General features: G+C 50.7%; 1 protein-coding gene across 5 annotated transcripts in view; it reads left to right on the top strand.

Moving 5' to 3' along the window:
- Positions 1 to 25,378, top strand: part of Tmem266 (transmembrane protein 266) — a 111,866-nt gene that overhangs the window by 52,019 nt on the left and 34,469 nt on the right. For 2 of the 5 annotated variants that reach the window (XM_075965847.1, XM_075965845.1), the window contains exons 3-5: positions 2,430 to 2,618; positions 17,432 to 17,586; positions 20,208 to 20,281. In XM_075965847.1, coding sequence (XP_075821962.1) covers positions 2,430 to 2,618; positions 17,432 to 17,586; positions 20,208 to 20,281 — 418 coding nt within the window. The other 3 variants (XM_075965843.1, XM_075965844.1, XM_075965846.1) reach the window with 3 other exon arrangements.

Below are 25,378 nucleotides of genomic sequence, written 5' to 3'. Positions count from 1 at the left end.
CTCTGTGACAGCCTCAGCGTGGCACAACGCAAGGCCACATAGCGGGGTGATCAGCTAGATGGATCTGCTGATCTTGCCTGGGTCTGCCCTTCACTGTGGGCTTTGTCGCAGAGCTGCCCATTGATCTAGGTGAGAATAGACTCTAGTCAATGTGTCTCCACCCAGGAGTCTAGACTGATCGCTCTCTACGGGTGGTTTTGCTGGAGTAGAAGCCAGACAGAAAGTCACGAGTACTTCTTGTTCTTCTGCTGGTAACACGTCTACTATCATCCCATTGACCAAAACAAGTCACATGGCTGAACACACAATCAAGGGTTTGGGAAATGCAAGGCACACGCACTCACGCACACGTGCATGCACATGCATACTTCCTTTTGATGGGAGAAGCTGTAATGCCACATGACAAAGGGGGGAGCAATAAGGGTGGCGTTTACCCCTTCAAGGAGGGCTAAGCCATTAATGCACTTTATCCAGCATAGTTTTCTTTCTATGCAAGGCCGACGTGTGGGTTCAGTAACTAGGTATGAGCTATGAGAGTTTCATTTTCGCCAATGGAAGCTTTGTGTCTCTGCTGAGATGCAGCCAGAGATGGAGCTGGGCCACCACAACCACTGTGAAAAGTGGCGTGGAGGGCAGGTGTGTGAAAAGGCAGACGTAGTGTGTGCCACACCTGGCACATGGCAGAGTCACACCCGTTAGCTTCAGAAGCAGGACTCCAGCCTCCTCTGATCCCACTGATGAGAAAGCTCTGTGTGTTCAATTCCAAAATCTTGCTTCCTTGAATAGGCCCTAAGAGAACAAACTAACCCAGCATGTACTTTTTAGGAAACATCTGGGGTAACTGGGATTCCCCCAGAAACACCCACACTTTCAGATCAATTGTTGAGAAACACGGAGCTGCACATCCGATGACTGTGCTGTCTGAAGCTCTTGAGTCATTTTGTAAATGTCACACTGTGATGAGTACTATTATCTGTGCTCTGCGGGGAGGAAAATCCAGGGGAGGGGACTATGAAAGCCAATCTGGGCATCGGGAATTACCCAGTGAGTGTGGGTGGTCCAGGTACTCTGCCTGTAACCCTCGAATAGCCAAGCAAAGGAAGCAGGCAGATTCAGCTCTGAGCACCCGGACAACTGCTGCTGTGTATTGCTTGTTGGGTTTCAGACCATTAGAAGCACTTCAATTTTAGAGTTTTCCCATGGAGAGCAAGTGGGACAAACCAGTGGGGCTTGTCACTTAGAAGCTGCTCTCATGCCGTGCTTCTCAGACCCACAGCAGACCACAGGGGCCCTCTGGAAGTCTTTTCCAGTTAGAGAAACTGAGGCCAGGGGAAAGTGCCGCAAGAACAATCTACAGCAGAACGGTTGGCTCAGGAGTGTCATTGGCCTCGCATTCCCCATGCACAAACCCTCTGTGTCCCCCAAATATGAAGGTTTTACTATTTAGTGTGCACTACTTTCCCGTGCTAATTTGTTGTTTGGCCAGAGACACAAGACTCAGCCTCTCAGATTCTACAGGATCAGACAGGGCCAAAGATGTGGAGAAGGGACCAGAGATGCCCAGGAAAGGACAGTCAGTGTCTCCAATCCTGCATCTCTCATCAGGAGATGTTTGGCACAGAACACAGCTGTTAACCATCTTGCAGGATGTCTGTGTCTCCATTCCTACTCAGAGACCAAGTGGTATTGAAAAATGCCTCCCCAAATTGACAAAACTCCTGGTGGGTTGGGAGATGTCCCTGCTCCTGGCTGGTGGGTACTGTGTGCCAGTGAAGATGTGGATTGGTTTCAGTGCCCAAGATAAGTCTGCCTAAGACCCAGACTAACCCAGACCCCTCAGTTTGCTCAGGTGACCCCGGTTTCCCACTCCGCAATCTTGAGGACGGAGATCTGGTGAGACCCCTTTGAAGAGGAAAGGAGCAGCGTCTTAGCTGTCCTTGGCTCTCCTCTTCGCCACCCAAGGTCCCCTATGTCTCCAAGAAGCTCCTGGCTACCTAGAGTCTGAATCCAGTCGGGAGTAAGAGTGCCTTTTGGTACTGTGACAATGGAACCATTGCAAAGAACCCCATGCAACGGTTCTCAGCATATTCTGCAACAGAAAGTACAGTGATGCAGGCTACTAAGAGCTGCAGCTTTTCTTTTCCTGGTTAACTAGAGGGTCCTTATCCCCCATGCTTCATAAAGAGCTCCCCCCCAAAAACTCACATGTTCAGGTCCTTCCCTTCCCCCTAGCTGGTGGGGAAAGGTGACTGACCAGGCCCTTGGACCAGTCCCTGGCTGGTCAGCGGGGAAGAATAGCAAATTTGTGCTTCCCTTGCCCTCTGGTACAACAGAATAGCTTTCTGTGCCTTTACCCCCTCCCTTTTGACATAGGGAAGAGGCTATATTGTTCTCAGGGGCTAACCCTTCCGTTGCTCCCCTCCACCCAGGCCTGCCATCGAAGGAGGGATTTCTGAAGTTGAAATCATCTCCCAACAAGTAGATGAAGAAACCAAGAGCATTGCTCCCGTGCAGCTGGTGAACTTGGCCTATCGGGACCTGCCCCTGGCGGCTCTAGACCTTTCCACAGGGGGCTCACAGCTCCTGTCGAATCTGGACGAAGAGTACCAAAGAGAAGGGTAGGTTCCCGCATGGCTGAGAGCCTCTTGCCTAACTCCCGTGTTTCCATGGGTACCTCCCAAGAGGCCACAGAAGAGGCCAGAAATGCTGAGCAGAAGAGGCCAGAAGTTGATTTTAGGTCACCCAGGCTCCTTTTCAACTCAGACACGATTCCCTGGGAGAAAGACCTTGGGTACAGAAAATGCCCGTTGCTGCTAGACGGCCTCTTTTGTCTGTGTGATGCTTGCTTAGAACTTAGGTAATAATAAGATTTGTCTTCAGACAGAAAGGATCCTTAGTATTCTTTCTCACTCACCGCTGTGTTCCTCACAGGGGTTAGGAATGTGCCCAAGGTCACGGAGCCCACCTGGGAGGAACTGGGACTGCCCTTGGCTTTGCACTCCGTGGCTCTCCTACCTCCCTCCCCGTCCAGTGGGAGCCTGCAGGGTTGCTCTTACTTGAACTCCTATATTTCATGTCAATCAGATCAGTGGGATTGTTTCCCGGTTAACTTCTTATTAGCCTGATGGCTCTTACAGATATACTCTTCCAAGGAATGGTGGGATGTTCCAGCTGGATGGGGGAAGGGAGCTAAGAATGGGACCTCCTGTTTGTCAGGGGTAGGGGTGGCAATGCTGACAGCCATGGAAGGGCAGAGATACATCTTCAGGTCATACCGCAGCTTAGACTTAACTCTCCCCTTAGCTTTCTCCAGTTCCACCCCGTGGCTTTTAGGCACTGAATTGTAAACGCTGGCCAGCACTGGAGAGCTGGTTCTGGGCAGAGCTCCCAGGTGCCTGGAACCATTTTAGAACACGCTGCCTGCTCTAAACACAAAAGGGAAGGGTTGCCGTGTATTTGAGAAGCCAAGGAAAAACCACAGCTAAGCTAAATTTGCAGAGCTTAGACTCCCTGTGTTTGGTTCCTGAAGGGGCACCCCCTTTCCTAAGATAAATTGCCAAACAACTGGGAAGCTGTACACCTGCTTCGGCACTGATGGCACCCCAGTGGCTTTCTCTGAAAATATAATTTTTCCAAGTATTGTAAACACAGCTAGCAGGACCCTGGAAGGAAATGACGGGAAAATCAATAGAAAACTCTCCAAAGGGATCGGGGAGATGCCTTAGTGGGAAAGAGAGCCTGTTCTGCGAGCATGAGGGTGTGAACCTGAACCCCCAGCAACCAGCCCTGCGCGGCTGCCTGTGCCTGGAACCTCAGGGGGCAGAGAAAGGCAGACGCATGCCGAGAGCTCACTAACCAGACCGCTCAGCCAAAACGGTGAGCTTCTGACTAATGATAGAACCTGTCTTAAGGCAAAAAGACAGAGACCCCCAGAAGGGGCCTGAGACCCTGCTCTGGCCTCCACACGTGTGCACACAGGCACATGCATATGCCATGCACGGCACACATGAAGGAAGGAAGCAGGGGAGGAAGAAAACAAGGAAGGATGGGCGGACATTTCTGCGGCATGCCTGGCAGTGGCAGTATTGACCTGAGCCACCAAAATCAGACTAAAGAGCCTGCTTTCCCTGGTCCCCTGTGGCTTAAAGCCTGAGCTGAGTCCAGGAGGGCCCAGAATCAGGGCCAGTGTACATGTAGCCTATGCGGCTGCGCCAGGCGGCGCTCAACGGGAACACAAAGCTGAGCTCACTACTCTCTGCTACTGCCCTCTCCGAAGTTCTGTTCTGTGATTCCAGGCCTCCACCCTGCGGGTCTTTCCCTGAGCCCCCAGAGAATCACCGCGTTATTGCTCTCTGGCGGTCAAATGCGGTAGTGCAACCTCCGGAAATGCAGGACCGAGCTGGCTCTTCTGCCCTGGCCTTTCTTCCTTGGCCTGGTCTTGATCAGGCCCAGTTCAAGTTCACAGTTAAATGGCATGGAAAGAGAGAGGAAAACCTTTAAGAACTCTGGTTTAGAATCCACAATTGTTACTGCATAGTGAGTGGGTGTGCCTCATTTCCGGGCCTATCCTGATACCTTTGCCCCCTCCCCAGGCTGTCAGCGGCCTGGCTCAGCCATTCAGTTAGTTTCTGAGTTGACTGTGTGCAAGGTCTCTTCCCCACAAGGCAGAGGCATTTGATTTGATTTGATTCTCCCGCTGCGGTTTCCCCCACCAGGCTGCACTTGTCATGCAAATCAGAAGCTACAGGGACGTTCCGAGAGCCCTCAGTGGGACCCCTACGGCAGCCAGAGTGCGTCCTAGGAAGGGAGAGCCCGGCAGGGAACGGAAGTCAGCAGGAAAGGACCAAGGAAGAGCGAGCTGCGAAGGAGGGAGCTTGGCTCTGGCTCTGGCTTCACTCCCCATGCCTTTCCCACTATTTTCAACCTGGCTGTTCCTGTAGCTATGCAATCCGGGTGTAAAGTCTGAGTTTGCAGTGCTCAGGGTCACATGTGTTTTAAGACCCCTTCCTGCTGAGGGAAGCACGATACATAGGAATGGATCTTTTCTGTTGGAAACCAAGGGACCTTAGGGGTCCTAAGTCAAAGCAGCCCAGTGACTCATCTGCCCTACATGCACGTCTCCGGAGTGTGGTCAGAGTGGCTGTCTTACAGTTTCCCATACTCTGGGACTGTGAGGGCGGGAGAGCTGAGAGGGTGAATGCTTGAGAATTCTCAAAGCCTGGCGCTGGAGTCTGAAGAGTGGTCAGGTCACAGGGTCACAGAGGGAGCAGCGCCACCACGCTCTCACTGCCATCTGTCCCCAGAGCGCTTCCAGTGGTGACTCTAAACACACTGAGCAACTCTCCCTCCAGCCTTTGGCAGCCACCAGTCTACCCCGTCCTTAAATGTGACCATCCCAGGGATCTTGTGTGTGAGTGAAAACATACACTATTGACGTTTTTACAAATGTTTTATTTCAAAAAGAATACTGTCCTCAGAATCACCCATGGTATAACATGGCCCAGAATGTCCTTTCTTTTAACCCCAATAATATCTCATTATTATACATTCTATATGTTCTGCTCATCTTCTCATGGACGCTTGGGTGATGTCCGCCTTTTCCCAATAGTGGATCATGCTGCTGTAAACAGATATCTCTGAGACCCTGCCTTCGGGCCTCTACAGTGTATACATACCCACAGTGTGCTTTCTGAACCACCCTCTATGAGTCCTCTGAAGATTACAGGCAGAATTCCCATTGCTCACAGCAGCTGTGCCGTTCTGCACTCCCACCAATGTTGCATCAACGGTCCATTGCCCACATCTGCACCAATACTTGCCAATGCACCATTTTTGGGTGGTAGCCATCCTAAGGGTGTGAGGCATGATGTGGTCTGGCAGTTTTGAAGTGTGTGATCCTGTTTGTGTGTGCAAAAGAGTGCTGTGAGGTAAAATGAGCCAATGTCCTAAGTCAGCCTGAGCCACAGGTGTAGGGGAGGAGTCAGCCTGGACTTGCTAAGAAGAGTTTCAAGTTTTGTTACTGTAACAAATACCCCAGGAATACCTAGACACCGTCATAGGCACACCCAGAGGTGTGCCCCTCCTAGACACACCCAGAGGTGTGCCCCTCCTAGACACACCCAGAGGTGTGCCCCTCCTAGACACACCCAGAGGTGTGCCCCCCTAGACACACCCAGAGGTGTGCCCCTCCTAGACACACCCAGAGGTGTGCCCCCTAGACACACCCAGAGGTGTGCCCCTCCTAGACACACCCAGAGGTGTGCCCCCTAGACACACCCAGAGGTGTGCCCCTCCTAGACACACCCAGAGGTGTGCCCCCTAGACACACCCAGAGGTGTGCCCCTCCTAGACACACCCAGAGGTGTGCCCCTCCTAGACACACCCAGAGGTGTGCCCCTCCTAGACACACCCAGAGGTGTGCCCCCCTAGACACATCCAGAGACGTACTCGTCTAAAGAATATTCTAAATATCTCTCATCCAATCATGAAGACAGTCGGGATCAACCATCACCTAGCCTTTGTCTGAAGTTGCTTGCCTGCCATGGTCCAAACTGTCTGTTGCTTATGGTAGTCAGCTCTATTGCCAGGCAGCTAGAGACTCAGAGAGGAAAAGCCAGCTTCTGTATAGGCGGACACTGCCTTAGACTCAAGGCCTTCACTGAGCCTCTACCTGACTCTCTGTTGTGATTGGCAATCCTCTTTGACTGTTTCTCATCACTTCCATTTTTTTCAGCCCTTTTCTGCCCTCAACAGATGGCATTCTCTCCCACAGCCCCATGAAGGTACAGCAGCCCCGGGTGGAACACCCTGCACCCCCAGATTCTGTCTTCCTTTCCAGGCCTGGACTCATCTTCGGAGCTCAGATTCTATCAAAGTCCTCCTTCTCAGAAACCTCACTCCTTCAGTACAGCCTCCCCATTTCCTCAGTGTTCAGCCCTCCTCTCTCCTAACCTCCCCTCAACACCCCCTACTCCTGTTGGTCCCCATCACCCCTCCCTTCCTCTTTGGAATCAAACTTCTAGCAAGCTTCAGTGACAGCTGTTGCCCTCATCAGTCTACTTCAGTCTGGTCACAGCCTCTTCCATACCACGCCATGGTTCTCGAGGGTGTGATGCCTAATCTTGATTACCAATTTGACTGGATGTAAGATCACCTAGGAAATACATCCCTGGGAGCATCTCTGAGGATGTTCCCAGAGAAGTTTAACAGAAGAGATAAGACCTACCCTTGATGTAAGTGACACGGCCCCCCATAGACCTGAGTCCTAGAGTAAGAGTGGGAATGAAGGAAGGCAGCTTGAATACCGGCATTCCTCACTCGGCCTACTGATGGCAGATACAACGTGACCAGACGTCCCCCACCCCCACCCACTGCCATGCTTTGTCATCATGATGTATTATATATAGTCCTCTGACTAGTCAACCAAAATAATCCCTTTTTTCTTAAAGCTGCCTTCTGACAAATACTTGCTCTCAGGGACAAAAATAAGTAAGGCAGGCATCCACATCCCCTTTGCGACCCAAAGCCTTGATTGCCTTCTACCACTGTTTCCCCTTGACAGGGTATCCTTGTGCCTGCTGCCACAAACAGATCTTCTGCACTGTGCCTTCTAAGCCTTTGTCAGGCAAGTAACAATTGCCATCTGCTTGTCCTTTAACTATGGGCATGTTCTCTCTCTCTCTCTCTCTCTCTCTCTCTCTCTCTCTCTCTCCTTTTTCTACACACTGGATAATTTTACCCATCTCTGTAAGCTTTCAACTAGTAATGAGCAAAGCCATGTGTCTGGTCCAAGTCTCCCTTTCAAACTCCTAAGTTCTTTCTGAACATCTTCCTAGGGATCCCCAAATGCCATTGAGTTCTGATGGATGTCAATGGAATGATCAAGTCTTCTTGTCCCTGATTCACTCTCATTCTCATTCTGGTGCCCCTGAGGTCATTGCTGCCACAGGTGTCCACTGTGGGAATGCTAGTGTCCATTCCAAGGGCATCTGGGAAGCTGGCCCTCATGCAGGGTGGGCTCCATCAGGGTAAGAACAGAACATTCCCTTCTCCCTTGATTCCCAGCTCTGGATCGTGTTCTTCTCTCACCCTCTGCTCCAGTTCTGCTTGATCTCGTCTTCACCCCCTGCATCCAGGTCCCCAAGGCAAACCCAGGAGCTGCCCTGGCACATCATGCCCACTGGATCATCTTCCTTTCCCTCCCTGTGTCTGCTCATCCCTCAACCACATCTCCCTCCTTCAGCACTGATAGCGCAAAACCCATGTGATTCCACAGAGGTGAATAGACAGTCTGGAGAGGGGGAGAAGGGGAGCAAAGGTGTCAGCCCCGACTGCAAAATCCTGTGACAACAAAATGCGGTGAGACTAGGTTGATTTGCCTCCCTCATACCTTACACTCTCTTCCCGAGTCCTGCACATCTTCATTGCCTTAATTTTCCACTTCCCATTCTTCCTCCAAGGACTGGCTACCATCTGTCCGCTAGTTGCTTGGGACTGTACATACCAGAAAATCCTCCTCAAACTCCTTGGCCTCTGTCAGGTGAAATCCAGAGCTAAGGCAGCTCTGAGGTTGGTCCAGCAAACTTAGTGTCAGCAAGGTCCAGATTCCCCTTATCACTGCTGCCAACAGTACTGACTTCATCCTGATGCCAAAAGTGGCCTCATAGTTGGTCGAGGGCTGCCTGTGGTAGTCAGGCATTCTCATTCCCATCTAGCAAGCGAGAGCTTGAGAACAACACAGAACCTTCCCAAAAGCCTTCAGCAGTTCTTTCCTAATGTCTTGTGGGCTAGAATTGAGTCACAGGGCAGAGAAAGCTCATAGGCTGACTGGACCTGTCTTTTGAATGGTAAATTGCTATGCAGATGTGGGAGACTCATTCACAGTACACCACAGCCTCAAGAGAGTTGGTTTCAGGCAGGCAAGATGGCTCAGCTGCTGAAGGTGCTGCTCCCTGCAGAACCTGACAGCCTGAGTCTGATCCCCAGAATCCACAGAGCGGAAAGATAGAACTGGCTGTGCCAAGCTGGCCTCTGACCTTCGTATATGCTCAGTGTGCATGTATGCTCTCTGTCTGTCTCTCTGTCTGTCTCTCTGTCTGTCTCTCTGTCTGTCTCTCTGTCTGTCTCTCTGTCTCTGTCTCTGTCTCTCTCTCTCTCTCTCTCTCTCTCTCTCTCACACACACACACACACACACACACACACACACACTCCCTTTTAAAGGGAGAACTAATTTCCCAATCACAACAGGACTCCCAGACAGGCGAAGCTTGGAAGAATCACGGGTCTCAAACAGGCTTAAAGGGAGATGAGACCAACAACGTATTTCTGCTGGAATTAGGCAGTCAGAGGAAGACACCATAATGGGGCACATTTTGGGATATTTTCTGAGATGTCAGGTTAGAAAAAGAAGACAGACCCAATATAGCAAACACCTCTAAATAAGGATTGAAATAATTTTAGATATGACAGCAAGCAATAGCTGGGGGCAAAGAGAAGAGAGGGAAGGGGCTATTAAGCCACAGCCCAAAATAGCCTCTTTGCAGAATACCTTGAGGACGCATTCTCCAGAAATGTCCTGTCCCCACCCCCATGCTTCCACAGCCCGCTCCCTCCATGTTGTCAATGATTAGGAAAGCAATTAATTCACAGGCATACTAGTTGTAAGCAACACAGTCACCCAGTCCCACGGCGTCACAACTTGCAGCTAGGTACACACGGCCTTGGACAACATCTGGGCCCTGCATTTTCCACATCTAACCCTGACCCTGGGCCAGGAAGTTCTCTCTAGCAGGGACCAGACCATTTGAAACTGGGATGGAGGACAGGCTGACAGAATGAATGAATGACTTGAATGGCCAAGTGAGCAGGTGAATGGGTGGGGCTACAATAAGCTGGCATGGGAAAGCCCAGTTTCCCTGGAGAGTGGGGTAAACAGATCTCCACGGAGATGATGAAGAGCAAAGACAGGGAAGGGGAACAGCACCAGGCTTTCCTCGCCCACAGGTCAAAGCCAAGCGGTAGCCCCACATCTCCAAGAATCCTCTCCACAAAGTCAGCCTGAAAGAAAGAAAGAAATCAGATTTGCCTCAGAGCCCGCCAACTTTAGTTAGTAAGAAGTTAGATGTGCTTAGGGATAAGGGGCTCGTCCGCCCTAGCCCTGTCCATGCCAGCGTGAAGCCTGGGGGTTCCATGTCACGATTCATGGGGGATGGGAAGGTGGGAGAGAGGGAAGGAACGAGAAGGATTGAGACTCACCACCTTCCTTTCTCCATGCCAGCGGGATTTGTCTGCAGTAAAATGCCACCCTTCAGGCTTCCACAAGGGTTCTCTTCCAACTATCACATAGAGCTTAGGTAGGATACACAATGTATTAATTATAGGTAATTTCATTTTCTTGTAGTCCAGGAGCCCCTCATTTTTAATTGATCAAGCAATCAATTCACTGATACATAGTAAAATATTCACCCACCCCCAGTTAGTCACAATATACATGGTGTATAGCCTCTGGGGACCACTAGACAGCAGCAGAGTGCCTCTGGTGGTTAGGGGTGGGACTGGGCACCTGATCTCATCTCAGCCTGGAAGGAGGACGTTTTGTGCTTGGGCACAGAAAGAGAGCCTAACGTTATGGTTTCTAACAGGAGAGTCCCAGTCATTCAGGGAGACATCCAGGATCCAGAATTTGGCCAAAGAGAAGAAAGAGGAATATGGCCAACCTAGAATTGACCAAACTCCTGTCAACCTAGAGGGACAGGACAAGAGAGGAAGTTGTTCTAGTTTATTCCCACAGGGTTAGAGAGTTAATCTTATTTAGTAGCCCTAGTTGCAAAGACTAGCTCAGAGGAAGTCCTTAGATTTGTGGTCAGTTCTCAGAATTGAGGGGTCTCTGGGTAGAAGCGAGCCCTTAGTCCCATGACTGTCCCAGTCTGTTTTCTATTGCTCTTATAAACACCATGGCCAAAAGCAACTTGGGGGTGAATAGGGCTTATTTCATCTTATAGGTTAGGGCCCGTAATGAAGACAAACTGAAACAGGAACTCAGGGAACAGAACCCTGGAGAGGTGCTGCCTACTGGCTTGCTCTGCTCAGCTCGCTCAGTTTGCTTTTCTAAATGCATCCCAGAACCACCTGTCCAAGGGTGCCATCGCCCATAGTGAGCTGCTATTTATTAATCATATTCATTCATTTGTAATTCATATTAATCTAGAATATGCCCTTCCTAACTTGCCTACAGGCCAGTCTGATCAAAGCATTTTCTCAGTTAAGGTTCCCTTTTCCTAGATGACCCCAGCTTGTGTTGGGTTGACAAAAATCCTAACAAGCACAATGACCCCTATGTGAGGTTCCAGTTCTCAGTTTAAGAAGCTAGGCAGGGGGAGCAGACCGCCCAGGTCTCCTTTGATGGTCCTCTATGAGAGTCAAGGAGTCTCTGCGCCTCTTGAAACCTGCACAGGGCTGTGGTTTTGTGCCTATTTGGGGTCACGTGATGATTGTTTACATCAGGTTTTGGAGAGTTCTGCTTCAAGGAAGCTAGCTGCCAAGCCAGTTGTGTAGAACTCCTTCAGGACAGGGATGGACTAGGACCACCTGCTGCTTCATGTCAGCTGCTGCTACCAATTGGCTTCTAAACCCATTCTGACCTCCTCTCATTTCTTTGGGCACTTGACGGCTGACAAGCTAAACGTGCAGCTAACAAGATCACCCCAGGGGTCTCTGACCTTTGTTGTCCCCACCGTCCTGCTGCGGAGCACCTTTTAAGACCGCAGAGTCTCCGCCATCTCCACCGTTCCACCAGGAGAAGGCATACAGTTTCCTCTGCCCCCATCCAGCATCCGGCATTCCCCTTCTACTGCCTAAGCACGCAGTGGATTGCGGGGTGGAACAAGCTGAGCCCTGACTGGTCCACACCACGTGGCCTACTTCACCTTTAGGATGGGGGCTGTTTCGGTGCCAAGCTTAGGAACACTGCCTGCCTGCCTGTCTCCCAGGCCACTCTTATGGCCTTACCTACCATAAAAGAGCTTTGAGAGATTCGCCAAAGTTCATTTTCATATTCTAGAATTTATTCTCTAATTGTTACCCAAACAACTAAAAATATAAAGCAGAAGCCGCACAGGCCCTCATCTGCGCCCCACTCCCGGACTCCTCTGAAGCCTCAGGAGGGGGTGCCGGAACTTCTCTGGGATACCACCTGCCAGCAGGTCCATCTGTTGGTATTATTTGGGCAGCCCAAGCCTGCCCCAGAACTGCCCCTGACTTTTATAGCACATGTTGGAAAATTGGGGCACGCCTGCCGTCCAGTGGCAACTCCAGGAATGACACCAGCCCGTACTTTGATGCGCTGAGGCTACCAGAAAGCAATTTTTCTCAGTCTATCCTGGTGCCCGCTTTAGTTAACGGCGCAGGGATCTTTAGAAATGGGAAATACTTCCTTCTTTTGCCACGAACACACACTGTCCTTGCAATGTCTGAGACACTATCATTTCACAGTTAGCTGTTCAGGACGCTAAACGTGAGGCTAGCCAGGGACCTGCAGGTTCAGCGCTACAGGCCCCACTCCCATTGGCGAGCTCTGCCCAGAAGCCCTTGGATCTTCGCCCCTGTAGAGTTGTATAGCCCTATCCAGGCCTCTCTTGTTCAAAACGGAGCCACAGGCAAGCCTACTGGACTTCATGCTGAGCTGGTTGTGGCCCTGTTTTCTGCCACTGTGATCTCTGTCCTGCTCCCAAGCTTCCTTCACCAAACCCTGTTCATCCTCCATAATACTTGTCACCTGTAAGAAGAGCTCTCGTCTGTATTTCGGGGTTCTTATTGGAATGCAGCACCATGTTCAGTGGGTGTGAGGACGGTGCAGCTTCCATAACTCCGTAGATGGCTAGGCGATGAGTATGAAGAATCAGGACAGTGGGACTACACCTTGGAATCACCCAGGAAGTTAGATCATGGTCATAACCCATAAGAGGCCAGGGGTATGGCTTGACCCTTAGGGCTTTGCAACAACCCCTGACCTGGATGCAGATCCCAACCCCCACCTCCAGGCCTTCCTGCTCAGACACATCCGTCCACAGTGGGTCCCTTTTTAGATAGATGGTCTTCCTTCGTCACTGTCTCTCAAGTCCCTGCTATGTGTCATGGGGTCACTGGGAGGAAAGAGGTTCACCCAGTGTTTGTGATAGCGCCTATGACACAAATACCATCTCCTTGTGCAGCCCGGGACACTCCCAGGCTGATGTAGTTGAGGGACTGGTAGCTGAGGGCCAAGCTTTGGTTGGGTGCAGCTAAGTTGCCACAGGAGTAGAAATACAGGACCTGGAGAGGTAGGCTTGGCTTTGCAACTCCTTTGGGGGTTTGGAGTTATCTATCTTTATTGGGTGTGGGTGTTTCTCCCCCAAAAGGTTGAACCAGAAAGTCTTTACCCAGCAGGAATGAGGGCTTTCCCATAGTTGAATATGTGGAGCTCCCCTCCCCTAGTCTTCTTTAACTATATATTCTAGCCCTGTGCAGTTAGGGCAGAATTCATGCAGCACTTGATACTCAGGTGAGGGTCCCATGTCCTTCCCACCCCCTGATGAGGGGGTGGAAACAGTCAAGAAGTCCAGCTGGGGTAAAACTTTTCAAGTAAGCAAGCCTTACAAACACAGGGTGGCGGGCTGGGGCTCAGGGGGTGTCCTCTACCCCTTAACACCTGGTCTTAAATGTGAGCTCAACACTTCACCATCCTGGGTCCTGCACCAGCTCTGGGTTTCCCTGTTAATGTCCCTGTCACCCTATAGCGCAGTATAACTTGTCTGAATTCATCTTTCCCACTACCATGTAACCGGTTTGGCTGACTTGGGACACAGGGCCCACCTGGCCTATACTGGGGATCCAGGATTCTTTGCCATCCAGATCTGCCCCGGCCTCCTTTCTGAGCCCTTCCATCTGATCCTCTCCCCAACTCAGGCTAACCTCAGATCGCAGATGACTCCAGGTCTGCCCACTGCTCTTTCAAAAGCAGAGTCAGCATTTTCACACTTGAGCAGCAGTGTAAAGTGGCCTCTCTGAATATGACTCAGGTGAGCTGCACCCAGATGGAGTTTTCCCTCCCTCTGCTTGGGGGCTCTCCTCCGGGACACCAGGAGCAGCAGGCTCTCGGGGCACATCTCACAGTCATCAGATGTACAAGGTGGGGGGCGGAAGGGTGCCCAGCTGCTCCCACTGACCACGAGGGCGAAACCTCCTGTTCACCACTGGACGTCACCCAGGGCCAACAGTCTTCCCAGCTGCCCGTTCTATTTATAGTGTCCAAAGCCGCTTGGGCTCCCATTTCAGATGCCAATGAAATGGCACCGGTGTTAGCGGCCACTAATAGTGGATGCTGTGGGGCTGGACCTGAGGAGTCTTTATACCCTGGGAAAGAATGCATGCCTTTGGAAGACCACGGGATGGGAAGGGCACGGCACAAAATTTCCACAAGTGCCAGGTTGAAGGCTGGGCACAAACCGAGAGCGGGGACGATGCAAATAGGACCAGGCAGAAGGAGAGGCAGGAGTGGCAGGCTGGGAAGGAAGTAGGGAGCAGGTGAGACGGAGGAGAACGGAGTTCTTAACAGCCAAGAGTGTCGGCTGCAGGAACGCAGTCTGAGGATACTGGCTCCAGTGGGCAGCAGCCTTCGGCCTCTGGGGTCCTCCAGCTGGATGGGAACAGGCTGTCCGTGATCACACTGTGGAGGCTTCCCTGTACTTCCCTCCGCCTCTCATGGCGACAGCTGACCTCACGGGTTTTCCTCTAGATTTCCCTGGCTCCTCCACGTGTCCCAGGGTTGTGTATCCTCAAGAAAAGGATAGTTACCACTCAGAAAGTACTTCTTCCGGTGCTAGAGCTCTCTGTTTACCATCTCGGGGTACAGCTGGGAAAATCAAGCCGGGCTTTTCAAATGCTAACATGGCCTCTTCATCCGTGCATTTCTCCAACTAAATGAGAGCCGCTCTCACCAGGATCCTTGACCCTCAGCTCCGAGTTGGCCAGACCTGGCAGATAACAATAATAATGTTTGTAGGGGTGTCTTCTATGCAGTATCTGGGGGCATACTTGTATTAGGAAGGTGTTCAATGTTTATCTGAAATTTGAATTTACCTAGCAATTCTACTGAGCTCGATGTGGCTCCTGTTTGGGTTGACCTGTAGGAGCCTGCAAGGAAAACGAGAAGTGTGACCAGCAGTGCGTTGTAAGTTTGCCCTGCAAGGGGCCACAGAGACCCCACGGTTGGTCTGTGTGATTTAGTGCCCACCAGGCTCTGTAGCCTGTTTTCCATTTGTCTCTTAGACCCAGCCAGTCTCCTCCTCTCTCACTCTATACTCTTGGCCTTTGTAGGAACTCATGGCAACCCTTCTTCCCCCATTCAAAGTGATCTGCTTAGCCTCCTCCATCATGTTGCAGTCTCAAGTGTCTCTTTCTGCAATCCGCTTCCCGAGTCTGGAGAGGACCACCCCACCCCTGGTCTTTGCATCACCACTGAGCCAAGGACGGAGACCGTTAATCATTCCCGTAGGTGTTAGAAATATCCCAAGAGACTTAAGCAAGCCTGGTTTCCTGATAGGATTCTTCAAGACCTCTGGCATTCAAGCTTTCTCTGAACAAACCAGGAGGAAGACGTCACCATCTGAAAGTGTTCACATCATTCTTTCAGAGAGGGCTAAAGCGAGGCTGCCTTCCCAGCCCATTGACCCCCGAGTCTTCAAGAGGAAGACACTGGTTCTCCTTACAGCAGGCTACAGCAGACTGACTCCCTATGAATGGGAAGGATGTGGTGATGGTCAAGCATTTAGGCCATCAGATATTAGTATCGTGACCGTGACCATCACCATCACCCTCAGTATCATCACCATCAGTATCATCATCATCACCATCGTCACTATCACCCTCAGTATCATCATTACCTTCATCACCATCACCCTCAGTATCATCACCATCAGTATCATCATCATCACCATCGTCACTATCACCCTCAGTATCATCATTACCTTCATCACCATCACCCTCATCAGTATCATCATCATCACCATCGTCACTATCACCCTCAGTATCATCATTACCTTCATCACCATCACCCTCAGTATCATCATCATCATCATCATCACCATCACCATCATCATCATGATGTCATTTCAGTCACACTGTGTTTGCAGGTCAGATACATTATTTCCTTTATCTTTCAACAACTCTACAAGTTACAAATACTATTCTGTACTTTCCAAGTGGGGAAGTGGAGTCACAGAGTGACCTGATGTCTTTGCACATGACCCCAGGGCAATGGGGCATACCCCAAAGCAAAGACTTCCCTGGCACGTCTCAGCCCTTTGGGGTGCATAATTCTCACTAAAATCATATTGGCAGGCATGGTTGGGTCATAAACAACCCAATCAGTGAGGTCTGAGTGTAGCACCCCAGCCTCACAGTGTTCCCAAAGGCTCCCCCTTTTGTGCTCCTCAGGGGAGGGCATCTAGTACCCTAAGAGGCTCAGCTGAGCTCTGAGCTCCTGTGGTCTCCTGACCACTCCACCCTATTCAGGATAGTCTGACCTCAGGGGCCTCCTCTCTCTGCAATGCCTCCCCAAAGACAGCCGTACACAGGGTATGAGCCCCACCTGATGCTGTGTGACAAGAGGTAGCCCTGGCCTAACCAGTTTGGTAAGCACAGATGCCATCCGTGTGGAGCACAGTGAGGCATAGCAACATAGTAAAGGCACTGGAATACCCCACACATAAATGACCATTGAACTTTGACCCAGATTTCCCCAAACTTACCCAATTATTGAATTTCTGAGGAGGGGGGAATCAAGTAACAGCTACTAACACTCTGAAGAACCAGTGTTTAGATAATCTGTCCTGAGAAACAGGGATCCAATGCAACGCATCCTTTCATAGCCGACAAAGGTCTAATTCCATCCGCTGGGTGCTTAGCGTATTTGCTGAGTAGAAACGGAGATTTCCCCAAATGCCAGCACATGGGCTGGGTTCTGAGAGACATAGAAAGAGAGTGACATTGGCTTGTCCTGTGGCTCTTGCCACCTAGGCAAGTTTGACTCACCTGTGGAATATGAGTGTTACACCCATTTCCAACCTGAGAAGCCTGAATCCCATAGAGTTCCTGTAAGTTCCCAAAGTCAACCTGAAAGTCCAGCTGTGCCCCTTAATGAGATTGCTTTACTCTTGCGATTCTACCCAGTGGCCTCTTGAAAAGGCATAGTCTCCCATGATGCCCAGCCGTGGATGTAGCTCAGTAGTGGAGGGCCTGCTTGGCTTAGCAAGGCCCTGCCTGCCGTCCCCAGCGTGGCCAACAAAACAAACTAAACTCAGGCCCAGGGGGAGCCAGGCTGGTGGGTTTGAGGCAAGGCTGCGGCCAGGGTCTCCCCTCAGCCCCTTAGCCCCTCTTGTCCTTTTGTCCCTACAGGTCTAACTGGCTGAAGCCGTGCTGTGGGAAGAGAGCAGCCGTCTGGCAGGTATTTTTGCTCAGTGCGAGTCTCAACAGTTTCCTGGTAGCCTGTGTAATATTGGTGGTGATTCTCCTGACCCTGGAACTTCTAATAGATATAAAGCTTCTCCAGTGTGAGTAGCAAGAGAGATTCCTATGCAAATACATATGTCAATATTCACTGCATCTGCATCCCTCAGGGGTCCCACAACAGCCCATGGGGATTGCCCCTGGGGAGGGAACACACTTGGCAGCTTCTCTGTCACCATCAACATCCCTTTGTCATCTGTCCAATGTGGCCTCTTCAGCCCCCTTCCTAGTGTTCCATGATCAGAAACTGATGCGACAAAAACAAAAGTTGGGGACCCCTGTATGCATTTTTTTAAATTGTTCTCATTTGGAATTTTCCAGGGTGATTTCTTTTTCAGGCTTAAACAGTTCCATTTTGGGAAATGGATCACCTGTAGTAACTAGTCAGCAGCCGTAGTGCTGATGTTTGTCCCAGCCTGAAGCGGGCAGCATCCTTTACGTGTGTCCTGATAGCTCTGAAAATGCGTTTCCACACCAACATCTTCAGACCTGCCAGCAACCATGTGGTGCACAGGGTGGATAGGACAGGACCCCATTTTACAGACAAGCAGACAAATTAAAGATTGTGGGTATCAACGACTCACCCTAGGTCAGAGGAATGGAGCAGGAGACTCCAAACCTCCAGACTACTTGACTCTTTGTCCACTTTTCCTCCTTTGGGGATTCCTTCTGGCCTCATAATGGCGGCCGTTTGGTGTGTGTGTGGCACCAGGAGGCACTGTGGCAGCATGTCAGTGTGGAGGCCCGCCTCCAACCTCCACCCTCAGAAAACCCTGCTTGGTGCAGCAGAAGGCCAGAGGCCCACAAGTCTGGCCCTTGCCTGTGGATGGGCATATAGCTGATGGAACAGTCCCACACACCTTTCTTGATCCAGGAGGTGAACCATTCAAGTACAAAATGCTTTAAAAGTGAAATTACTGACTGCAGAGAGCTTTTGTTTTCCACCGCTGATAGGATCCAGGATGAGAGGTTCAGCCCCCCAAACCCTTTTTGTTCTCTTGTTTTCTTGGATGCCCCAAATCCTTCATTGGATCTTCTGGGCTCAGGGCTTGTTCATCGCTCCTTCCAAGACACACCAGCCTTGTCTGCTCTCTGGGAGAGCACAGAATTGCTTTTGTCTGATAAGCCTAGTTGGGTTTTATGTAGCCAGTGGCCCCTTGGTTCCAATTAAAGTATCTCCCAACATTAAGTGCCCAGTACTGGTTTTACACTCAACCTGTCTTCAATTAAACCATGCTGTAGGCTTTCCCTCCTTGCGTCCAGACTCTGTGTTTTATGGGACCTGACCATAACGGAGCCCTTCTCTCGCTATGGCGGGTTGTACTGGGGCCCTGGGCTTCTCAGGTTGTGTGTGATGAGGCATCAGGTAGAACTGAGAACCCAGCCGACACTGGAATTTTGCTTAAAATTAAGTATCCAGGAGATTGATTTTGGTGGGAGATCCAATAGCAGCTCATAAAAGGCATCTTAAATTCCATAAAACGCACAATCCAAGATTTATTGCTCTTCTAAAGCAAACCGTAAAAAAGGCACAGGAATTCATTTGAGAAATAATGGGGAGAGATTTTATGTTTCCAGAATCATCTGAGGTCTTTTCAGAGTCACACAGGCCTCAGCCTCTTGGTTCCCACTGGTATTCATGTGACTCGGAATGGGGAGGAATTCACGCTGTCTCCAGGGCTCATCCTTTGAGGATCATACTGGCCCTGAGCCAGGGGGCCCCTGCATCTCCCTCCTGGAACCCAGTATTCCAACCTTCCTCTTGGATTTCCTTGAGGACCTTATGTTTACCCACTCCGAGGGTTCACGGATTTGGAGCCTAGGAAAAGCCAGCCCTACCCAGAGAAGATATTTTTATTTGATCAAGGGGAACGTGAATAGCTTGAAACAGGCCCTCTGTTTGCCACAGACCCCTACCTCCTGCTCCCAAAGTTCCCCTGATCCACCCAGAGGATTCCCTCTGGGGACCATTCTGCCCTCTTTCTACCAAGGTCACCCCACCATTATAGACACTCACACCTTGCTGTTACCTTCACTAGCGCATAAACTGTGCCCTGCTAGTGTTTGGAGGCTGTTTGTGACATCCTGCCCTTCAGAGTGACTGGCTAGCTGAAGATGACTGAGGGAGGAATCATCAGTGCTGGCCTCACCCCTGTGTCTGCCCCAGCCCACAGACTCTGCTGCCTTCACCCATCTGCTCCCCCTGCCGGGCATCTCTCCAGCCATCCCTCCATGCTGCTACCACCACCATCCCCACTACCACAAGCACCGCAAGCTCAGAACGGAGGAGCAGAGAGGCTTACCCAGAGCCCACACAAAGTGCACTGAGCTGTGGGGGTGGTGTGCTGTGGGTCTTGAAGCCACCCACTCAGGTCCAGAACTTTGCTGTGGTCATGACCCCTCCTTCCCTGGGTCTGGCAGTGGGCAGAGGAACCGAGGGAGATGGCCTTTGAGGAGAGAAGAGCATTTGGGTCGCAATGTTTCCACTACTCCCACATAACCACTGGTTATAGCTGCCCTTGCTCTCTGACCCGATGTCTAACATATCCAAATGTTTCTACAAGCACCCAGGGGTCCCCAAAGTCTGCTGCCGTGCCACAAAGCCCCCTAGACGGATGGACTCATTTTTTTGCTTCTAAACCTGGCCTCACTGTGTTCGTTACAGTTTCCAGTGCATCCCAGTTTGCTGGTGTCATTCACTGGATCAGTCTGGTCATTCTCTCTGTGTTCTTCTCAGAGGTAGGTAAAGATTAGGGCCCCAAAACCTCCTCTTTGGGGTGACTCATTGCTGGGAAACCTGGGTTTCATTCACTACACATTTCCTAGTGTCTGGCTGTCGTTATCCCTGAGGCCAAATCTCACCATAGGATACGGCGCAAGGTATGTCCATAGAGACAGATGTGCAGGGCAGTGACAGGGTGAAGGGTTTGTGAAGGCATGAGGTAGTTGGAGGGCAGGAGTGAGTATACAGGAGGCCAGCCCAACTATACCAGATGCAGAAGCAATTAGGATTTGCTTGCCTCAGGGCCAAGGCAGTGAACTTGACCAGGCCTTGTGGAAGGATGGAGTCCCAGCTGGCAGGTGTCCCTGGGACAACAGAGTCTGTGCTTCTGAAGTGGTCCCTAGGACAGATGTTCCCCAGAATTGCTCGAGTTGATGGCGGAAGTCCACATCCCAGGAGCTAACTGGAGTCTCCTAGCCCCTGGGTTTAGTGTGGAAGTAGACCAACCAGGCTCACATGGCTCCGGGATCATTTGACAAACCTTGATGCCAGGCATGTCTTGATTTTTCCATGGGGGGGTGACACCTCTTGAGTAGTCCCCATGCCATCGGTGATACTGGGGCCTGGGCTTGTAGGACACCATCTTGCAGCTGTTTCAGACAGGGCTTCCTGGAAGGATGGGAAGGGCGGTGGGGAGTGAAGGACAGAGAGAGTTCCCTGTGGAACCATTTCTTCCAAACAGATCTAGGGACTATATGTCAGCTGGCCTCTGTCCACTCTACCTGGGTGTCCCCACCTTCCACCGCAGGTACACATGTGCCCACAAAGAGCCCACAGCATCTTTCAATGAAGGATAAACAAAGCTAAAGCACAGAGCCTGCTAGGGGCACACAGGCATGGGTGTGCAATGCAGCCGCTGGTACACTGGAGGCAGAGGGCACAGCACAGTCTCAGAGGGAGGTGGTGGATCTAGAGAAGAGAACCAGCATGGGCAAGGTGATAGAATGAGAGAGTTTATGTTATGGTTAAAGGACCCAAGAGGCTGGAATCCCAGAGCCTTCTCTGACCTAGCCAATAGCTCTGCTGTCTCCCTAAAAATCAAAGGCACTCCAGGCCTTAGTCTTCTAGTTCGGAATACTGAGTCTGGGTAGGGCTGGGCAGGATGGCAGGCATTCCCAGCGTAGAACACTATCTTCTCCAGACCTTGACTCCTGTAGCTGGTAGATCTGGCCAGGAAGCTTCCTAACCAGCTAACTAGGGCCACTGTTGGTGCTCAGGTGCTTGGAAGCGGCTCACCAGTAGCTTGGGATCCCCATAGGGTCCAGCCCTGCCTGGCCCTTCATTTCTGCTTGCTAGGATTCCCTCCTACAAATCCCTGGGCCAGGGCCAGATGTCTCCTTGATGCAAACCTTGGAAAATGTGCCCATGCCTGAGTCTGCCAACAAAAATGTTTAATCAGTTGCTGTGGTTCTTCCCTCCAGCCCTCTGCTTCGGTTTTATTGGCTTTTGCAGAATTTATTGCCCAGCGTTAATTTGGCATTCCCTTCCTGTCTCTGCCAGAGACAAACCACCTGAAACAGACAAGCTCCTGTGTGCAGGAATGGAAGCCTCAGCAGCCTGACAGCCAACCCTCACAGACTGGGGAAGGGGCCGAGGCTTCCCACAGCCTCGGCTTTCCCCGCAGAGCCCGTGGGAATGAGGAGAAGGGCTAGTCCCATGCCTTGGACCTTGTCATGGATGGGGAGGATGGAATGGAGCTAGGCTATGAACACAGAGGAGAAAACTCTCCCTGTATAGTCTGCCCAGCATGAATGAGGGGGTTGTGTGCAGTGATCTGCCGAGGCATCCTGCTAACAAGGGTGGGTTTCTGTAGACTCACAGAGCGTGAAAAGCAAGCACCCAAACCTTGGTACCAGCAAGCTCTCCGATGTCCTCGCAGCATGGTGTCAGGGAATTTGTGTGCTTGCAACGACTGGAGTACCTATAACGGGAAGACCCAGAGAGTCCAGTATCCCTCTACAGTGTATAACACCTGCGTGTTTGCCTGCCAGGGTGCGGGCCTTATAAAATACCACATAGCGCCAGGATGTACAACGCTCACCTAATGTGCACAGAGCCCTGGCATCAAATTCTAGCACTTCCTAAGCCAGGTGTGGTAGTTAGTGCCTGTAATCCCAGCACTCGGGAGGTAGAGGCAAAATGACAGGCGTTCAGAGTAATCTCTGGAACAGGGAAAATTCAAGGGGTAACCTGGGATCCATGAGACCTTGTCTTGAAACACACACACACACACACACACACACTATATCTATATATCTATCTAGCACACATACACCAATGTATTATATGTATGCACACATACACACTATATATATATAGTGATATATGAAGGGCAGCTTGAGGTTATGGCAGTTATGGTCAAAACTGGCTCCAGCCCTCTGGCTGTCTAACCTGTTTCGTCACTGCCCTCTAAGGACCTGGCATTAGCAGGTTGAGAAGAAATCAGGAATGTGGGGGAAAGATCAGGGTCAAGGCCAGGCACTGAGAAAAAAAATGTCAAACCAAGCAAGGCCTCTGAGCACAAACAAGGGGTGGCCAGCCCTTTCTTCTCATCTGGGAGGAATGGAAATGTCCTCCTTTAGTTCTGAGCCCTTCTTTCTCTGGAACATACCCAGGGATGCACCAAGGGTCTCTTTAGAAGTCATGGCCCACCTTCTCTGGCTAGCAAGAGGGCTGCGTTACTCAGGCAAGTTCCACACAGTTGACAAAGGGTTGCTACTGCTCCAGGGCCCTTTGCCTGTTTCTGAGCATTGCTTTACCCCTGGTTTCAAGCCTTAGGGAAGGATGACAGGCCATGGTACAGGCTGGGAATCTGAGACCTGGAGAGGTGGATAAAACTGTCCAGAGTCCACAAGGATAAGTCAGACACAGGCCTTTGGTGGGTGAGCTGTCCACTGCCCCATCTTCAGCATCCCCGAGTTCTGAGGCTGTACCAGGAAGATGGGCCACTTTGTCCTGGGCAAGCCTCAGAGGACAGAGCTAAGACAAAGAGTGAGAGTGTGCCTTGGGCTCGGTTCAAGGACATCTGTTCAAATGGGCCACACTACTGAACAGTGAGTTGGACCTTCTAAAATAGCAGGAGTAGGTGCCCTTAGGCAGACTAGGGGTACTCCTAGCAGGAGCCTAAGGGGAGGTTGTGCCCATGCAGCTTCCTAGGCTCTGTGCTGCTTGGTCATGCAGGGTTACTGTGTTCCCACATGACCTTGTGCACCAAGAACATGCAGAGTCTTTGGAATCAAAATGAGAATTGTGCAAATGGGGTTTCTTAAACACAGCCTGCCCTTGGCTAAGACGGGACCCAGCTGGCCACTTGGGAGCAGAGAGCCCACTTCTCTTCCTGAGGTTGCAAAAGCTCTCGGGGGCCTCCTGAGGTCCTGCCCAGGAAGAAGAGACACAGCAGGTGTGCAGACGGGGGGGGGGGGGCCTCGGGGTGATGACGATGCAGTGGCAGCTGTAACTGTTTCCTCTTCCCCTTCCTCTCTCTTCCAGTGTGTGTGTGTGTGTGTGTGTGTGTGTGTGTGTATGCACGTGCATGTGTGTTATTTGTGTATGTGAATATATATATATATATATATGCACATGAATATGGAGGTCAAAGGTTCTATGCTGAATTCCTTTTTCAATCTCTTTCAACCACATTTTTTTTAAACAACGGTCTCCTACTGAACCTGGAGCTCACCAATTGAACTAGTCTAGGCTGGCTAGTAAAACCCCAGGGGTCCTCTGGGTTTTGCTCCCCCACCCAGTCCTATGAGAGCGATATCACACCAGGCTTTTACATGGGTGCTGGGGGTGGCATTTAGTACAAACATAATATGCAACCGACACCTCCCACTAGTTCCAAAGTAACTTGACTCCGGAGGGAGCTCTCACAACGCATCAGCAGTCCCTCCCACTTCCCCTTTACATAGCTTTTGCCGACCCAAATCTACTCTTTGTCTCTATGAATGTTAGCATTCTTTATGCTTCCTGTAATCAAGGTCAAGTCCACAGTGTGGCCCTCCGTGTCAGGCTTCTGTCCATGCTGCGGTGTGAGTCAGGCCTCCTTTCCTTTTTATGTCTGAGTAACATACTATCACATGGGTGGAGCACACCAGTCGTCAGCTGAACCAAGCCTTTCTTTCATAAAATTTATGTTTTTATTACTGGGAGGAGAGAGAGGGTGTGTGTGTGCCTAAGTCAGTTCTTCCTGCCATGTAGGTCTCAGGGCACAGACTGAGACTGTTAAGAGTGTGGAAAGGGTCTTTAACCCCTAAGCCACCTTACCAGTCCCAGCCATGTGTATCCTGATGTCAGCTGTCGGAGCTCCTCTCCAACAGAGCTTCCTAGAGCTGTTCCCAGGTAGCACTGACTCAGGAGGGAGCCCAGTCCTGGCCCTTTGTCATATGAAGTCCATTGCCAAAGCAAACTGAGCCACACACTTATTTTTCTACATCAGCAAGCACATGGTGATGCTCAAGGGATCCCTCCTCTGCCCACGCTTTGTCTCAGGAGCGTCCTTGGAGTCTCAGTCTCCAGATAGGAGCCCAGAGAGTGTGTGGTACTGTGTGTGTTCTTTGCTCAGAAAGATGATGGGTGAGTTTGCTTGCTCTCAGTTTCTGTTCGACTGACGAATCCTTTACTATTTCTGCATCAGCTCTGTTCTCACAAACTCAGGGGAAGAGGCCTTGCAGTTGCAGCCCAGAGAGCTGACGCTTCTCTGTATTTTCTTTGCTGCTGTGGGATAATTCCTGGAGAGACAGAAGTTGTTTTGACTCCATTGTCTTGCCAGGCAATTTTTCTAGGTGAATTAAGTAAGTTCAAACATGTGTATTCTAAGTATAAAACTCAAATAGAAGTGTCCTGGTTCACATGGAGCACACTTCCTAGTTTTAGGGACTCACCTAGACGATGTATATCAACACACTCACCCTATTTTATTGACGTCTTAGAAACCTTTTTCTTCTTTGGGAAGTATTATTTTTGCATATGTATACATGTGTATGTACATACATGTGTGTGCAGGCACATGTGTGTGTGTGCACGTATTTGTGTACACACAGAAGTGCTAGAGA

This window comes from Microtus pennsylvanicus, chromosome 3, assembly GCF_037038515.1.
Source record: "Microtus pennsylvanicus isolate mMicPen1 chromosome 3, mMicPen1.hap1, whole genome shotgun sequence".
Taxonomy (NCBI): domain Eukaryota; kingdom Metazoa; phylum Chordata; class Mammalia; order Rodentia; family Cricetidae; genus Microtus; species Microtus pennsylvanicus.
The sequence above is the reverse complement of the archived record's forward strand: the minus strand, read 5'-3'. Positions and strand labels throughout refer to the sequence as shown.